Genomic DNA, 17,352 nt, shown 5'->3' on the forward strand with positions numbered 1-17,352 from the left:
TGTGAGGGAGGCCCCAAGGGGGGCAAATATCATTTGAACTTTAATCTCACTGGATTAACAGGGAATAAGATATACATACAGCTGGTTTTAGAAATCTAGCTTACCCTATGGGAAGTAAGAGGAAAAAGTGGAAAGAAAAGGGAGGGAGCTGATACAAAGGAGAGAGCAGATTGAGGAAAGTGATGGTCAGAAGCATAGCAGGTCAGAAGGGAAAGGGTGAAAGGTGAGAGAAAAGTGCAAACAAGGGGGAAAATAGGATGGACAGAAAGAGGCACAGTTGGTCATCAGAACTGTGAATGTGAATAGGATGAACTCTCCCATAAAACGGAAGAAGACAGCAGAGTGGATCAAAAACTATAATCCTACAATGTTGTTTATAAGCAGAGAGACACACACAGAGCAAAAGTAAAAGGCTGGAGCAGAATGTATTATGCTTCAGCTGAAGTAAAAAAAAGCAAGGATAGCAGTCCTGATCTCAGACAAAGTAAACATAGATCTAATTAAAACGATTTACTAGAAGGTTCCGGGAAGGGAACAGGAACAGACAGTGGCCCAGGAATATGCACCTGATCTCCATCTAATCAGCCACAAGTGGATACAACAATAACAAAGTTAATCAAGCTACCCAAAAGACTGCCTTTTAATACAGGCTTGACAAGGCTTCCTGAGATTAGCTGCAGAGAACACCGATCTTACCTAAGCTAATGTCTGCGGCCTTGGTGAGGGGTGTTACTGGCTCATATGGACCAAGCCCATACTGCTCCCTCAGTTTGTTCCCTTGTTCCAAAGATAAGATAACTGCCATTCGCTTGTACCATTTCCTTTGGCCCTCTTTTTCAATACTGTATTATAATTCCCCAGATTCTTTTCTGTGTCCTTTTACCACGCGTGGGAAGAAAATAAAGGAAAGCTGTGGTCAGTGATGCCATCCCACGTAGTCCATTACTTGTGTCCACTCTGTGCTCTGCCCAGTGAACCTAAACCAGCTGATTCGAACACTTGAAAGCTGGGCTATGACTACACACGAGTTGTCACAGCTAGTGTATTACCAGCCAAAGTGTATCCAACTACCGCACTGGAGGTGGGGGAAGGAAAGTTCGAGGGCGTCAGAAAGAGGGTTCTGGGGTAAGAGCCACCAGTTATTTCTCAAGCCAAACACTGCTGGCTTTTTGATGGCTCTAATAGTTCTCTTGAAATTACGATGTGCTGTAGAGTAGCTGATGTAACTCATTAATCCTTTTTAATTTTGTTTTTTTTTGGGAAGTATATACCTGACATTCAGATTTGGAGTGGGCGGGCACCTGAAGAAAAGGGGAAACTGAGACAAGCTGGTACGAAGCAGAAATGTGTCTTTCCTGCTTGCTCCTCTCTCACTCTCCTCTTAGTCTCGTTGTTTTAATTCTTTTTTTCCTTTTCTTTTTTTTCTTAACAGTACTTTTTCCAATTACATGTAAAGATAGTTTTCAAGACTCATTTTTGTAAGATTTTGAGTTGCAAATTTTTCTCTCTCCCAGACAGCCAGCAATCTGATACAGGTTATACGTGTACAATCATGTTAAACACACTTCTGCATTAGTCACGTTGTGAAAGAAGAATCAGAACAAAAGGGAAAAAACACACCATTGCTCTAATTCTGACCCAGTTTCTTAGGATAAAGAGTGAGTATGAACAGAAACTGGGAGATCTGGGTTCTAATCATGATTCTATCACAACCAAGCTCTGTGAAATCCTCAACACCCTCATAACAATCCTTGGTTTGTCAATAAGCCTGTAAGCGTACGCCAATCGTGCTTGGTTGTTGGGATGTTAATTGGAGAACAGGGTTTCTAACAAAGGATTCTTCACACCACCTCATCCTCAAACCCATGATCAGGAGAACCCGTTTTGTTCTTTTCTACCAGCCTGTGTTCCACTATAGAGCTGGAAAAACCAACCTCTGAAACCCAAGGAGCCGACTTTCAGAATCCTGTATCACAGGCTTGAGACAAAAGTCAGAAACAAGAGAGAGAAAGTAAGACTGAGTTCTGCTCGTCAGCATAAATTTCTTTACAATCCTTCCTGAGCTCCACAAAACTACAGAACTCAACAAGAGAAATCCCAAGTTTTAAAAGAAACACCAGCAAGTCAAGAATTAATCAGCCAGAGTAAGAGCTACATAATACTTCATAGACTTAAAAAAGAAACAAAAGAATTTAAAAAACAAGCCACTGGTACTGACTTGTAGAAATAATTCTGAGAGCTCAAAGGGATCGAATTAAATTATTTTCTCCAGGATTTATTCTGGAGACAATATATCTTTGGTGTTCAAAGAGCTAAACGCGGACCTACAAGAGCTATTTTCGTACCTAAAACCAAGTTTTCAGAATTTGGTACATATATCTGGAACATATTTTAGACCAAATTTTTGGTGTTTGTTTTGTTTCATATATTTGGTAGAATTCTTTCAGTCACAGAACAAAATTTTTTTAAAAATGGAACTCTTACTAGACATCATCTTTCTAAACTGCCCTGCCATCAAGAACCATAAGATGAGCAAGCCTGCTCCAGACTGACAAGAGCAAGCAATAGAAACTCAAGATTCCTAATCATAAAATATTGCCTGAGTTCTCAGAAACAAAATAATTTTTTCCTCATCATCTAAAGGAAAAGAAAAACTCTGAGAAAGGTAAACTGTTTCTAAGTAACAAATGAACAATATCTTACTACCAGTTTAATTCAGAAAGAGGAAACAATGAAAGGCATAGAGCAGAAAAGATTCTCACTGCTACCCCTCAGAAACTTGTACCCTGGAGGGGAAGGAGTGAGGACAGAAAGCCAGTTCCTCAAACCAGACAAAACTGGGTATGTGCACTTTTGCATACATGTGAACACCCGCAGGCATCAGTACAACTTCTTCCTAGGAACAGTTACTTATCTGATTTATTTCAGTTGCAGTCATCTGTCTGGTTTTATCAAGACAGACAGTAAATAAAAAAGGAAGCAATCAGAGTGGCTAGTTTTGGGTGAATGATTTCTGACCGGACCCTAATGAATAGTCAGGTTGGGGGGACTTTTCAGTAACTGATGAAAGCACCCCACGTATCCAAGGACACACTGAGCTATTAAAAACTTTGCTCCTTTCATTACCTGCGCTGAAATATTCATCCTCTGAAAGGGCTGTCACTTCTGTCTCCAGCGGAATCGGGTCACACAAGAGAATGTCTTTGCCCAACACATCACATTCATAGCCATCATCAAAAAGGAGCTTATACTTCCCAGCTCCAACATCTCGTGTTATTTTCCCAGAATAAAAATAGCCATTGGAGGACCACTTGGCTACAACGCGGAGCCCTACAAAGCTGTTTCCTGGAGAGGAGGAGTCTAGGCCATCAGATGGGCCAGCAACAACCTGCAAAGGAATCTCTGGAGAGTCGCTACGGCGTAAACCTCCAGTACTGCCATCTGCTCGTTTGTTGGCATCTGGCATACGGGGTACAATGCGAGTGAAGGGTTTATCCTCCGGCGAGACACTTGTTGAGATATCCTCGACACCAAGAGGGCTAGGCAAAGCTGTTTCTCTGAAAAGGAAATGTAGAATGAGGAAGTGAGAATGAGATGAATGAATTAAGGAGGATGCACATTAACTTCTCATTTCCCTGCCTCAGAGAAGGAGCGGAATGATCAGCCACGGATTCTGAAGTCATGAGTCTGGTCTTCCAGCTGCTCTCACCTTTACTCACATCATCTGGCAGTCCCTACACCATCCCCTCTTCTCTCCTGGCACCCCATGCACTACTCTCTCCTCCTCCTATTTTAATGAACAAAAACCCAACGAAGCACATCTCACACTGCCCAAATACCTGGTGCCAGTCGTCCGAGAAGGAGGGCGGCCCCGTCGTCCTCTGCCGCGAGGTGTGACGGGACTCTTTCCTCCCTGTCTGATGCCAAGGCCGGCATCGCCATCCTCCTCACACACCGATGCCCCTATCTGAGTGACCCCTTTTCTAGCGCTGCAGAACAAAGGCAAGTTAGTCGGAGGGCACCTATTAGGGAATTCTCATGCCAGGCTGCAGGCCTGGTCAACACGTACCAGCCCCTAATTCAGTGATAAGCTAGCGAATGAGTCACATCTCAATCATGAAATGGAAGGGAGTAAAAACAGAAAGGAGGAAAACAGTGAGCTTTATTCTTGTCTATGATGAAGCTAAATGCCTCCTAATCAATCTTCTGAGCACAAGCTTCAAACTCAGCAAACCTCCTTCTATTTGTCTTGCCTTCCTGTCCACGACAGAATCTGCATTAGAAAGTAAAGAACCCGTGTGAAGTCATCACCCCAAACCTGTTTTACTTCTCATAAAAGCAAAAGACTTTGGAAGTGAGAAAGGCAGCATGGTGCAGTGGGAAAGCTCTGGATCTGGCATCAGAAAATCTGGGTTTGAATTCTCGCTCTGCTACTTACTATCTGTATGAACTTGGGTAAAGAACCTAATTTCTCAGGCCTCAGTTTCTTCATCTGAAAAATGAGTGGTTTGAACTCTATACTCTTAAGGTCCCTTCCATCTACATCTCTATGATTCTATGGTTTCCAAGGCAGTTCCTAAGAAGCAGGGAAAGAGTCACAGGAATAGCACACCCCCATCATGTCCATCATATTCCTAATATTCACATACCTCCTATGATTTGCTACTAGGAGCCCATCAGGGTCTCTGGCCTATGAAGGAAGGTACTTTGCCAGCAGAATGAGAGTGACAGGCTCACACTGATCCTCCAGCAGTATCTTAACTGATCAGCTAAAAGTACCCTAAAGAAGCAACACCTACTGTAACAACCCAAAAGCAAGGGAGGAAAAGAGAACTCATTTAGTCTGGGGCAAGGGGGTGCTGAGGGCTGGCGAAAATCTTCCGAACTCTCTTTCTGCCATTCCCATCATTCCCCTTTCCATAAGTTACATCAGCCTCCTCATCCCACACTAAGCCCATGTCCCTACCTCTGGATACAATATCTGCACCTCAGTTTTCCTGGGCCTCCACGTGTGCTGGGTAAGGCAAAATCTGCAGATTCTGTTGCACTTGTTTTCCCTTTGCCAAGACCAGCTCCCTTCCCTGAGCTGCTACTGCTTTGTGCAACTGAGAGGCCACTGCTTGCCCCACTTGACATCCGGTTCAAGCTGGATGCCTTCGAGGAAAAAGAGCTGATGTCCCCCAGGTCTCCTGAGGAGCCGCCTGTCTGTGATGGAGAGACTTCAGTCTCACACTCTTGACACTCCACCACTGGTTCCTCAGCCTCCTGGAAGGAAAAAGGAGAAAACAAAGTTGAGGAATGATATTAAGACAGTGCATTTCAACTGACAAATTAGGTTAAAATGAGTGACACCAAAACTTAAAAATGGCAAAAAAGATTCAGATTATAAAACTGGGTTTTAGTCTAAGATCACAAGGACTCTTTTTAAAAAGAAGAGGATTTAAAAAGAGAGGGTTCTGGGAAGATGGCAAAATAGGTCAGAAAACTTTTGGCTCTCCAAATTTCCTCCACAAAAAAGGACAGAAGATCACTTGATAGCAGCAGAAATAAAGACGGGATGTAAAGCAATTATTCTTCTAAGATAATTTTTTTTAATTTTCTTTTTAAAAATTTTTTAAATTAATTTTAAATTTTCTACATTCACTTCCGTAAGTTTTAAATTTTCTTCACTTTCTTCCCTTCCTCTCTCTCTGTAATACGACATGGGCTCTACATATCCATTCCTATTAAACCTGTTTTCACAACAGGCATGTTGTATAGAAGAATTAGAATAAATGGGAGGAACCATGAGAAAGAAAAAAACAAAACAAAAGAGAGCAAATAGTCTGCTTCCATCTGCATTCAGACTCCATCACTCTTTCTCTGGATGTGGCAGCACTTTCCATCACGAGTCTTTGGGAGTTGTCTTAGGTCCCTGGCATTGCTGAGAAGAGCCAAGTCTGTCAAGGTCAGTCATCACACATTGTTGCTGTTACTGTGCACAACGTTCTCCTGGTTCTGCTCCCCTCACTCAGCACCAGTTCCTGTAAGTTTTTCCAGGTTTTTCTGAAGTCCTCCTATTCATTATTTCTTATAGCACAGTAGTATTCCATTACATTCATCTACCACAACTTGTTCAGCCATTGCCCAATTGATGGACATCCCCCCAAGGTCCAGTTCCTGGTCACCACAAAAAGAAGTGCTATAAATATTTTTGTACATTTTCCCATTTTTGTGATCTCTTTGGGATATAGACCTATTAGCGGTATTGCTGGATCAAAGGTATACACGTTTGTGTAGCCCTTTGGGCATAGTTCCAAATTGCTCTCCAGAATGGTTGGATCAGCTCACAGCTCCACCAACAATGAATTACTATTCCAACTCTCCCACATTTTCTCCAACATTTATCATCTTCCTGTTTTGTCATGTTAGCCAATCTGATAGGTGTGATGTTGTGTCTCAGAGCTGTTTGGATTTGCATCTCTCTGATCAATAGTGACTTAGAGCACTTTTTCATACGACTATAAATAGCTTTAATTTCTTCCTCTGAAAACTGCCTGTTCATATCCTTTGACCATTTATCTATTGGGGAATGATATGTTCTTATAATTAGACTCAGTTCTCTGTATATTTTAGAAATAAGGCCTTTATCAGAGACACTAGTTGTAAAAATTCTTTCCCAGTTTTCTGCTTCCCTTCTAATCCTGGTTGCATTGGCTCTGTTTGTGCGATCTCCTAAGACAATTTGAGAAGACCCCTGGAAAGACCCAACCTCCAGGAGCAGAGGTCCCACCTAAGTAAAGCGCACATCTCCAGGCCAACTACACAGAAATTCACAAACAAGTCCTGGGCGCAGCTGGGCTAAGAAGTAGCCCCAGTTTTAGAAACTTTCATCTTAAGACCTGTTCTGGCGTGGGGTGGGGGTGTCTGAAAGCTGAATAGGACCTTAAAGGACCTACTACTGCCAAGGGACACCAAGCACAGCTGTGCTGACCAGATGTGTCCCAGACTGGCTGCAAGGAGGAGGAGCTAGCACACACCTAGTGACTGCAGTAGCAAGGGGCAGGGACCCTGTTGGCTGTGGGCACTTGCAGGACAGCAGAATACCTGGCTTCAGTTCCAGGGCAGAAATGACAGCTGTAGTTTACAGCCACCCGAGGAACCAGAGGGAGCAAAATCATGTGTGGCTTAGGAGTGGAGAGAAGAGCTCTAGGGTGGGTCCCATGTAACAGTAGGAAAGATCCGAGGCTTGGGGCAGCATTCCCTGTACCTTGGGACTAGAACGTGATTGCACTGACAGCGGCTAACAACAAAATAAAACAATCAATAAATGAATGAAATAAGTAAAGAAAGGAGAAAGAACTCAAGCACAGATGATTACAATGGGGATAGAGAAGATCTGGGTTACTATTGAGAAGAAGATAATGGAGCTAAAAAAGCCACTCCTATTTTAATGAGAAACGTCAAATGGTCCCAAAAAAAGAGTTCTTGGAAGAACTTAAAAAAGGACTTTTTTTAAAAATCAAATAAGAGAGATTTTAACAAGATAATAACAAAACTGCTGTTTGTTTCTGTCCACTTCTGAACTTGTTTCTTTCTGTGTATCGCTCCGATGTTTCTCCCCGTATCTCACACCTTCTCCCACTTCTCAAAGTAAGTGTTCCAAAGCCCCTCGTTGGAACAAATAAGTACAACCAAGGAAACCTAGCCATCACACTAGCCACCCCTGATCCTTCACCTCTAGTTCATCCCTCCTCTACAAGCAGCATGAGGCACACTCACCATTAGTCTTCTGAAGTCATGATCAATCTCTGCATTGATCAGAATCCTTCAGGCACTCCAAGCTGCCCTCCTGGGTGTTGTTGGAGCTACTGTGATACCCACTCTCCTACTTCTGCTCATTTTATTTTGATTCAGTTCATTCAAATCACCCCAAGTTTCTCTGAAGTCTTCACATTGGTAATTTCTTATGGGTGATAATATTTCATTAAACCCATACAAGAATTTGAGCAAATGGCTAGCAGTCGAATCATTAGTAATATCAAATGGTGGAAGGGAATGTACAGTTTGGTGATTTTTGGTTACAGTTCCTTGTCTACAAGCTCCTGTTTCCCTTTTGTCTTTAGGACAAAATGTAAACTCTTCTCTTAAGCACTTAAATCCCTTTAAACTTGGCACCAACCTAGTTTTTCAGGTTTTTTATGTGTTATCCCCCCTTTATATATTCAGTGGGTCAGCCAAACTGACCTTACTATTCCCATATGTGACATTCCGTATGACATCTATTTACCTCTGACCAGAACACACAACACCTCTGTCCTTCCACTTCCTAGGTGTCCCTAGATTCCTTCAAAGTTTGGCTCAAGCACTAATTCTTACACAAGGCTTTTCATGATTCTCTCCAGTTACTAGTGCCTTTCTATGCCCCTCACCTCCAACTATCATGACTATTATTTTATAAAGAAGTTTAATTAATGTAAACTAATTGCTACGAGAACAAAAGATGCCAGAAAGTCCCTTAGTCAGGGAACACTTCACTCACTTTACTGCCTAGGAGAGAGAGACAGAGCGAGAGAGAGAGAGAGAGAGAGAGAGAGAGAGAGAGAGAGAGAGAGAGAGAGAGAGATCGCAAATGAAAACGAATGAAAGAGAAAGGGAGGGCACAACCAAAGGCAACTCTAATCTAAATCATAAACTCATTGTAAAATCTTATCCAAAGGATTATGGATGATTACAAGTAGTTTCACATCATAAAGCAGAAACAGTCAAAAGTCATTCCAATCATGTCTAAGGTTGAAAATTGAAGAAAACAAGCGGAAGAAAAAAATGAAAAACAATCTGCAAGGATTTTTATACCAAACTTTCTATCATCAAAGCAGCAGAGTCTTAGACTTAACTCCTTAGTATCACAATCCCAAACATGCTCATAGGGAAGACACGGATGGAACTAAAGAGGACAAAGATGGACACGCACCTGAAATAGACCAAGTGCACACAGAAGACACAGTCACGTGCAAGAGTCAAGGAGATTCTAAGGTGTGGAGAAATCAATTCACAGGGTGTATATTTAAGTGAAGGTATCAAAGATGTGGGGAAAAATCTTGACCCTTATTACTATCAAATAAAAAAGACTAATTTAATCCTCTCACTTTACAAATGAGGCCCAGAGACGTGAAATGACCTCCCCAGGTCGGCAGAGGGAGCTGGCGGCAGAGCCAGGGTCTAGCCGCGCCTCAGGGCTCCTTCCATCACCCCCTGATTCTCTCCCTTCACGTAAACAGAACAAAACAAGTACCAGACAATATAAAAGTAACTGATAAACACCCTTTCAACATGAGAAAAATGTTAAACATCCTCTGCTGAAAAAGGTATATTAAAAAAATACACACAGTACAAGTTTTGTTTTGTGAAATGCAAAATCCTTTATTTTGCTGTCCTGCAATCCATACCTCAAATCTTGCTAGGTAAAATATAGCTAGAAGTTGCAAAAAACTTGCATATGGCAAACAACACTGAACTTGGAATCAGAAGACCTAAGCTTGAGCCCCACCCCCGTGGACTCACCCTTGAATCTAACCCTCCTCGTGTGTAAAATGGAGACGATTATCTTTAAACTAGTCGGTTTATTGCTATAAGCAGCAGCAATACTCTAAGTATTACTGGATGTTAGAAATACAGTTTTCAAGCCAAAAGATAAAACGTTAAAATAATTACTGACTATAAGAATAATTCAAAGAATATGAAACAGGGTATTATTTTAATTAGTGAAACCATTAACAATATTATTCATCAAAATACATATGTATCGGTGACAATCTGCTCTGAGGAGCCCTGGACCAGGACATTTAAGCAAAAACACCAGGCTATAGATCAGGTTCCATCGATCAAAATTTATATTCCTTTGGGCAGAGCACCCACCAGTAAGCGTATGATTCCCTATGTGGATGAAGGAAAGAGGGAGAGAAGGAAGGAAAGAAGGAAGGAAGCTGCATTGTTCAACTGGAACTGGCCAGTTGAGTCCCTGGCTCCAGAGGAAAAGAGTGGGGCTGGTGACTTTGCATAGCCCTGATTCACTTAAATCCAAGTCATGATCTCACCTCCTCATGTCATGATCCTCTTTGGGAATGAAGGACAAACAACAAGGATCTCAACAGCTTCATTTATCTGGTAAATGACTAACAGCAGCAACAGTACACCAATACCTTAAATAAGAATTTTCTGGTGTGTGACTTTACAGAGAATATGCGGCAGCTCCTCACATTAGTTTCCAACAGTGGTGAGCACTGGCAGTAACAGATCCCTATTTAAAAAACTGCATAAGGTAGCTTCATTCTCCAAGAGGATGCACACTCCTCCAAATGCCCACTAGGGGAAGTTGAAGAAATCCTGCTGCATTGGACAGAACATCTGAAATGGAACCTCAGCTCTGCCACTTATTACCTGTGTCCTTGGCAAGTCATGTAACCAATCTCACTGTACCTCAGTTTCCCTATCTAAAAGATGAAGGGACCTCTAAGTTTCCTTGTTTAAGGCAAGACAACAGGGACAAGTTTACTCTGTGATCACTAAGGGGAATTAAAATGATAGAAGAGTGTGTCCTTTGGCTGCTCATATGACACAAGTCTTCAATGGCCTCTAAGGTGAGTCAAAAAGGTCTTCAATAATTCCTGTTGTTTTCTTACCTATGACAACCTTCTTTATCTATTATCTAGTAAGAAAATGTTACTATAAGGGCTTCTACTTCTACTCTTAAGATGTACAAGGATTAATATTTCCATTTTACAGATGAGGAAATGAGGCTTAGAGCTAAGAGATGACTTGTACAAGATAACACAACTGGTGAGTATTGGAGCTGGAACACAAACCCAGGTCTTTTGACTCCAAGTTCAATGTTACTTACATCTTACCCTACGGGCCCTTCCTGAGACTCCAATATACATGTTTTCTGGGGCAGGTATGGGGAGAAGGAATGAATCACCTGAAGTGACCATAGTCTAGAAGAGGATGTGGGTTTCTTCATTCCTGAAGCAAGACTAACATGATAATAGAAAATCATCCAATGTTGGATATAGAACTATTATTTTTTTCTGAAAAAGCACCCAAGTGAATGCCTTAGATGAAGTGGTAGACTGTCTCAGCACAGCTCTCACAGATACAGGCACATGGGTTGAGAATTTTAACTGGCAGAGAAAATCTTCAAACAGAGAGTGAGGGTTCCCTCCCTATCCCTGAAGAAAGTAACTTAGAGGTGGACAGGCGACTGGCATAAAACCTGAGAAGAGGTCCCAACAATAGGCAGCACAAGTGTCCTGTTAGATCTATGTGGGGAAGGTTCAAGAAGATGGAAGCAGAGCCCTGCACCCACGGGGCTGGGACATCACTCAGACTGCAGTGTACTTTATGGAACTGGACAAAATAATAACGATCGCTCAAGAGAACAAAAGGTCTGAATCCTTGTGGAAAATAACAGGGAAGTGTAAGAATTAAGAGGACACAGGCATCACCACAGAACAAACTATGTTCTAAATAAGTAAACCTGAAAACTGTCTTGGTCCTGATTCAAAAGAGAAAGGTAGGTAAGTGATACCAATCAGACACAGAAATAAGTAAGTACAGCAGCCTAGCAGTCCGTAAAGCCAGGAAATCAAACTAGTGGGTAAATAACTCAGTAACTGGGCAAATAACATCAGAAACTGATGGAAAAATGGGAAGGAAGTAGAAATTCAGATGATACCAGTGTCTCACATCCACAGCCTACATAAAAAACCACATATAACCATTTAGAAAACAGAAGATCTCTTTCACAACTGTGGCTTGGAGGATGAAAGGAGGGGCAGGGGAGAGCACACTCTTAACCAAATGTGGGTTTGCATTAAATATTCCTGACAAGTCTGATATCAATAGACAGAGAGAACACATGGCATGCTGGGCAGAGCTGGGCTCCGAAGACCGAGGTTCCAGTCCCCGCTGTGAGGCGGATTGGCCGGATGACCCCAGACGAGTCAAGCTGCAGAGGCAGTTTCTCATACTGTTGAAATCACAGGATCAGTCCAAAAAAGAATCCAAAATACACACTGAACTGACTCAAATATATAAGACCAAAAGGCATTCCCAATAAAATGAACAAATACTTTTCAGAAGAAGAAATGTAAATGATCAGCTGCCATAGGAAAGATCACCCCAAATTGCTAATATGGGTAATGAACATCCAAACAGCAGAAACAGCAACACGCAGTCCAACAACATAGATCTTGGCCTTAAAATCCGCTGTGTGTACATGCGGACAAGGGATTGGCCCCTTCTGTGCCTCAGCTAATGGATCTCTACAGTGTGGATAAGAATGTTTCCACTACTACCTAACAAAGCTGTTATGAACAAAGTGCTTTATAAATCTTAATGAAATCTATGGGAGCTATTGTCATTATGAGACAAACATATATATTTGAGGCCTTAATATGATATTTCACCATACTGCGTGTAAAAGTTGAGCATAAAAGCATTAGTTCTTTCAAAGGCTCAATAATGGACCTCTTAACAGATTCTTAAGATAGCCAAAAAACCTGAAAACTATGCTGAGTCTCTAGATACAAAAGGAATAACTTTTCCTGCCCTGTTTCTCCAGTTCTGAATCAGACTCACCAGCAGAGGTTCTAATATGCGATTCCTTCACCATGTCCAATTTCAGCCCGAGCTCTGAGGTAAGTACACAACTTTAACCAGAGCAACAAGTGGCAACGTGATCATTAAAAACTTAGACATTACACCAACCCTGAAGATGAGTCTACGTCAGCTTCCAAAAACATGAACTTTCAGAATTTCACAAGCAATCTATTGCCAACATTCCAAAGCTGGAAGAAAAGAGGCAGCCTAGAGTGGTGAAAAGAGTATTGGCCTCCGTCAGGAGGACCTGAGTTCAAATTCTACCTTATATAAAGGCTATGTGACCCTGAACAAATCACTTAACCTCTTCTCAGGCTCTGTTTCCTCATCTGTACAATCAGGGCATTGGACTTGATGGCCTCTAAGGTTCCGTCCATCTCTATCTAAATCTGTGATTCTCTGACTGACTGGGTGATTACAACAGATGCCTTGTAAAACCGTATAACAACCTGCATATGAATTATAGTGTGATAGTGGATCTAGAGTCAAAGAAATGAGATTCCAATCCTGTTTTATTTCAGACTTAGTACCTGTGCGACCTAAAAGCACTGCCCACCACCAGGCCCATTTTGCCGTCCACAAAAGTACCGAGGTGGATTGGATGATCTCTTGAGATTCATTCCAACTTTAGATCCAATGATCCTATACTAAGGTTTTTAAACGTTATATAAAAATTTTAAACTGTATTTTTAGTATGCTGCTCCTCATTAATACTGCACACCTGAGAAAGTTTGATAGTCATTTCTAAATCTCTACATTAAAAGAAAAGGTCACTGAGTGGTTAAGGGACAAGTTCAGGGCCACACAGCAGAATCAGGACTGGAGAGGATTACAAATTGGAATCATTAACTTTTAGCTCGTGCGGAGGTCTCGGAGCTACTTCACCCTTTTACTTTCTGATATAAAACATACAGAAAACAAAGCATCAACAGCTGGATAATGGGGACATAGGGAAAAGATAGAATGGTCACAAGAAACCCAAGGTACCATTCTGTTGAGTGAAATTTGTCACTTAAATCTAGTATATTATTACCTCAGTCACCTTTCGATCCACTTCTGTGCCATCTACATAATATACATCAGTGATAACACGTGTAATGAGTGTGCGCACTTCACGTATAGTTCTCATGTGACGACGCAAGACCTGGCCAGGTGGGGGCTGAGGCAAGTCAAATTCTTCTTCTCCCTATAATGTTTAAACAGTAGAACAGATAATTTACACACTAATACAAATGGATAGAACTATAACCCAACCAATTCAAAATGACACAATTGATGGGTTTCATGAAATCAGAATGCAGTAAAACTACGTGAATTAATTACAGCTGGAAACGGATACAAGATTTCTTGCAGTGTTGAAACATTCAGTACAAAATCTACTTAACAGACATGCCGTGAATGTATTACGCCTAAAACCTGGGTTGATGTCTACAAACAAATTTTGAACAAGTGAGAATCCTGTTTATAGCTCTATCATAAAGAAAAATAATTTATTAATTCAAATAAAACCTTGTGCCTTTATGAAGGCTAAACATGTGAAAACACCAAGTGAAACTTGGCTCATACTACAATATAAAACATACAGTTTTTTTTCCATCCAATTCTGTGCTTTTATCAATGTAGAGAATTCCTGGTACCCAATCCTCCCACACTCACATGCACAGTTGTACCTTGCCATTTATATTCTCAGAGAGTTGTCTGAGGCACGGAGAGATAAAAGGACTTGTTTGAGGTCGCATGGCTGGTACGTGTCAGAGGCAACTCTAACCCAGGCTTACCTGACTCCAATGCCAGTCTTCTACGTACTAATGTCATGTTATTTTTATTAAAAAAATGTTTATTTCTTTTTATTTAATTTTTCTCATTCTACTATGAACTGCTGACACATGAAGTGTTGGTTCTAGAGAAAAAAACCTTCCCCTCAATTGTCACCATTCATTTAGTTTGTCTCCCATATGAAATCTCCAGTGTGGAATGAGTCTTATACTTAGGCAGAAGGACTTTATAAGGTGTCTTTCTAATATGAATTCTGTGATGGGAAATAAGGTCTTGGTAGAGCTGTAAAAAGAGTCAACTTTGAAGTCAAATAACCTAGGTCTGACAACACTAGGTATTTTAAGGCATTTTATCTGTTAGCTTCAGTTTCCTTACGTGTAAGGGGACTAGATGACCTCTGAGCTTTCTTTCCAGCTGTAAACCCTTGATATTTCCCACATTAAAGCTTCTTTCAAGGACGAATCCTAATAGCTTGTAAGTTGCAACCTCTGATGTACATTTGGCAAAACTCCTATTTTATAAGGAGCTACAAAAACTAAAGAATTCAAACAAATAAATTAATCTTCAATATAAACATCACATTATTTCATACTAATAGTCATTTCCTCTACAACATCTCATGTTTATTATCCCATCCTTCCCACTTGCACAGCTTACTTAAACCCTCATCATCCCTCACTAGGACTCTTCCATCAGTCTCCTGACTGGCCTCCCTACCTTGCTCCATTCTCAGACATCCTCCACAGAGCTGTCAACATGATTTTTTCATAAAGCGCAGTTCCAATCCTGTTACCATCTCTCCCTCTGACAGCCAGCATACACCTCAATAAACTCCAACAGCTTCCTATAATCTCCAGGACCAAATAGAAACTCTTCTGTTTGGCATTTAAGGCTCTCTGCAACCTGGTCCCAGCTTAGCTTTCTGTATTACATATCACTCCCCTCCACATGCTTTAAAGTACAGTTAAACTGGCCTTCTCTCTGCTCCTCAAACTTGACACTGGATTTCCGACTCCCATGTCTTTGCACTGACTGTTCTGCCCACCTCTCACCCCTCCACTTCTTAGAATTCATGGTATCCATACAAAACTAAGCTCAAGCACCACTTTTTGCATGAATCTTATCCCAGTCCCTCCAGCTAATAGCACTTTCCCGACCAAGGTTACCTTGTATTTCTTTTGCAATAACCTATTTACGTACAAGTTATGTTCTCCATTAGAATGCAAGCTACTTGTGAGCACAGACCGTCTTTGTCCCAGTATTTCTAGCTCCTAGTACGGTGCCTGCCTGACATAGAGAAGGCATATCAATGCTTGCTGACTGAGCAAATGCTTGTTCAGAACGGTTCACCCTGGCTAGCACTGCTTTAAAGTTAAAAGGATTACACATATCTCTTCAGCTACTCTGAACAAGCATTCATAATATATTCTTTTGCTGCTACTGCTGAAAATGAACTTACTTGCCATGAGGAAAATATGTGGGATGAAATAAATTCATATTTTCTACATTTCATACCTGAAGTGGGGAAAATATGTTAATAAAAAGCTATCACATGAAAACGGGTCTCTAAGAAATCTAAGACAGATTCCAACACAAACACTGAAATTTAAATATATTATTACTCATAAATAGGTACTAGGTAAGAGATTATATTGACAACAGCTGGCAGTTATTATCTCACATTATCTCATCTGATCTTCACAGCCACTGTAGGAGGCAGCTCCTATGATCATCCCCATTCTACATAAACAAGGTTAAGGGACCGGCTTGTATTCACAGAGGCACCAAACATCTGAAGCAAGATCTGAACTAATTTTACCGGGACTCACATCTTAAATCTTAAATTTGTCCTAAAAATCAATTACTAGACATTATCGCCTAAATAAATTCCAGGTTCAGGACTCCATACGCAGCTTACATTTTATATGGAGATTACACCTTTAAGAAGTGAAGAGCCACGCCGCTTGGGCGATCATTTTAGACTCTTCAGATCTTAGGGGCCCTGGGTGGGGCTGGGGCCAACTCCTCTCCTTTTACAATGGAAAGTTAACATCTCTTCTCTGAGCACCTCCAGTTCAGATTAGATTCTTAAGAAGTCCTTCTGTAATGACTGGATTTTAAAAGGAGAAAAAAGGGGGGGAGGGCGGGGGGCGCCAAGAGGTTTTATTTTGCCTTTAAATTCCTAGTCTCCATTATCTTTGTCCCTTATCTTCCACCACCCTCCCCCCCCAAAATCTGAAGTTCCTATAACAGATTAGCTTACAAATACAAATTTGGGAGGTAGGTCTTTCAAAAATCATGCAAAAGTCATACAATAAATATTTTCTTCTGTTGAGAACAACTTACAGTTTATCACAAAACCCTCATGAACGTGAGTGGCAACAATGACAAGACCTCAAACCAAGGTCTTTTCACATTTAGCCATAAGCTTCCTTTCACATACTTCTGTAAATATGCTTGCTCCATAGCATAAACCAATTTTAGTTAACAAAACAACTTCTAATATAACTACATTTAGATTTACTTAAAAATTTAAACTATTTAAGTTGACTTGAAACTTTAAATGCACCATTATCATTCAGCTGAATGCATTTCCACATCCCTTCAATAAATCTACCATGTGGGCACAGTCTTCTTACCCTGATTAGATAAAGTCACCTTAAATTCGACTGAGATATTTACTAAAGCAATGTAAGTGGTTTTTCTCTCTCCTCAGATCTCTCAATCCCATGACTCAGACTGTCTGGTTCCTTCACATCTATAACTTCCTGTACTAGAATCCCCTTCGAGCTTTAAGCAAAGAAGCTAACTCTACCATTACGTTGTGGACATCAGTATTTTCATCGCTTACTTATCAAATTTCTATCCCATCCTTTTTAAAACCCCAATTGTACTGAAGTGATATTACGCCTAACACATACCCATCTTCATACCTTT

At 41.0% G+C, this 17,352-nt stretch overlaps 1 protein-coding gene across 11 annotated transcripts in view; it reads right to left on the minus strand.

Moving 5' to 3' along the window:
- The window catches only part of LOC140514447 (TP53-binding protein 1-like), a 130,923-nt gene that overhangs the window by 13,756 nt on the left and 99,815 nt on the right, over nucleotides 1-17,352 (minus strand). For 7 of the 11 annotated variants that reach the window (XM_072624840.1, XM_072624846.1, XM_072624843.1 and 4 more), the window contains 4 exons: nucleotides 13,673-13,825; nucleotides 4,967-5,265; nucleotides 3,840-3,989; nucleotides 3,127-3,557 (listed from right to left, as the gene is read on the minus strand). In XM_072624840.1, coding sequence (XP_072480941.1) covers nucleotides 3,127-3,557; nucleotides 3,840-3,989; nucleotides 4,967-5,265; nucleotides 13,673-13,825 — 1,033 coding nt within the window. The other 4 variants (XM_072624842.1, XM_072624851.1, XM_072624850.1 and 1 more) reach the window with 4 other exon arrangements.

Source organism: Notamacropus eugenii, chromosome 7 (assembly GCF_028372415.1).
Source record: "Notamacropus eugenii isolate mMacEug1 chromosome 7, mMacEug1.pri_v2, whole genome shotgun sequence".
In the NCBI taxonomy this organism is placed as follows: domain Eukaryota; kingdom Metazoa; phylum Chordata; class Mammalia; order Diprotodontia; family Macropodidae; genus Notamacropus; species Notamacropus eugenii.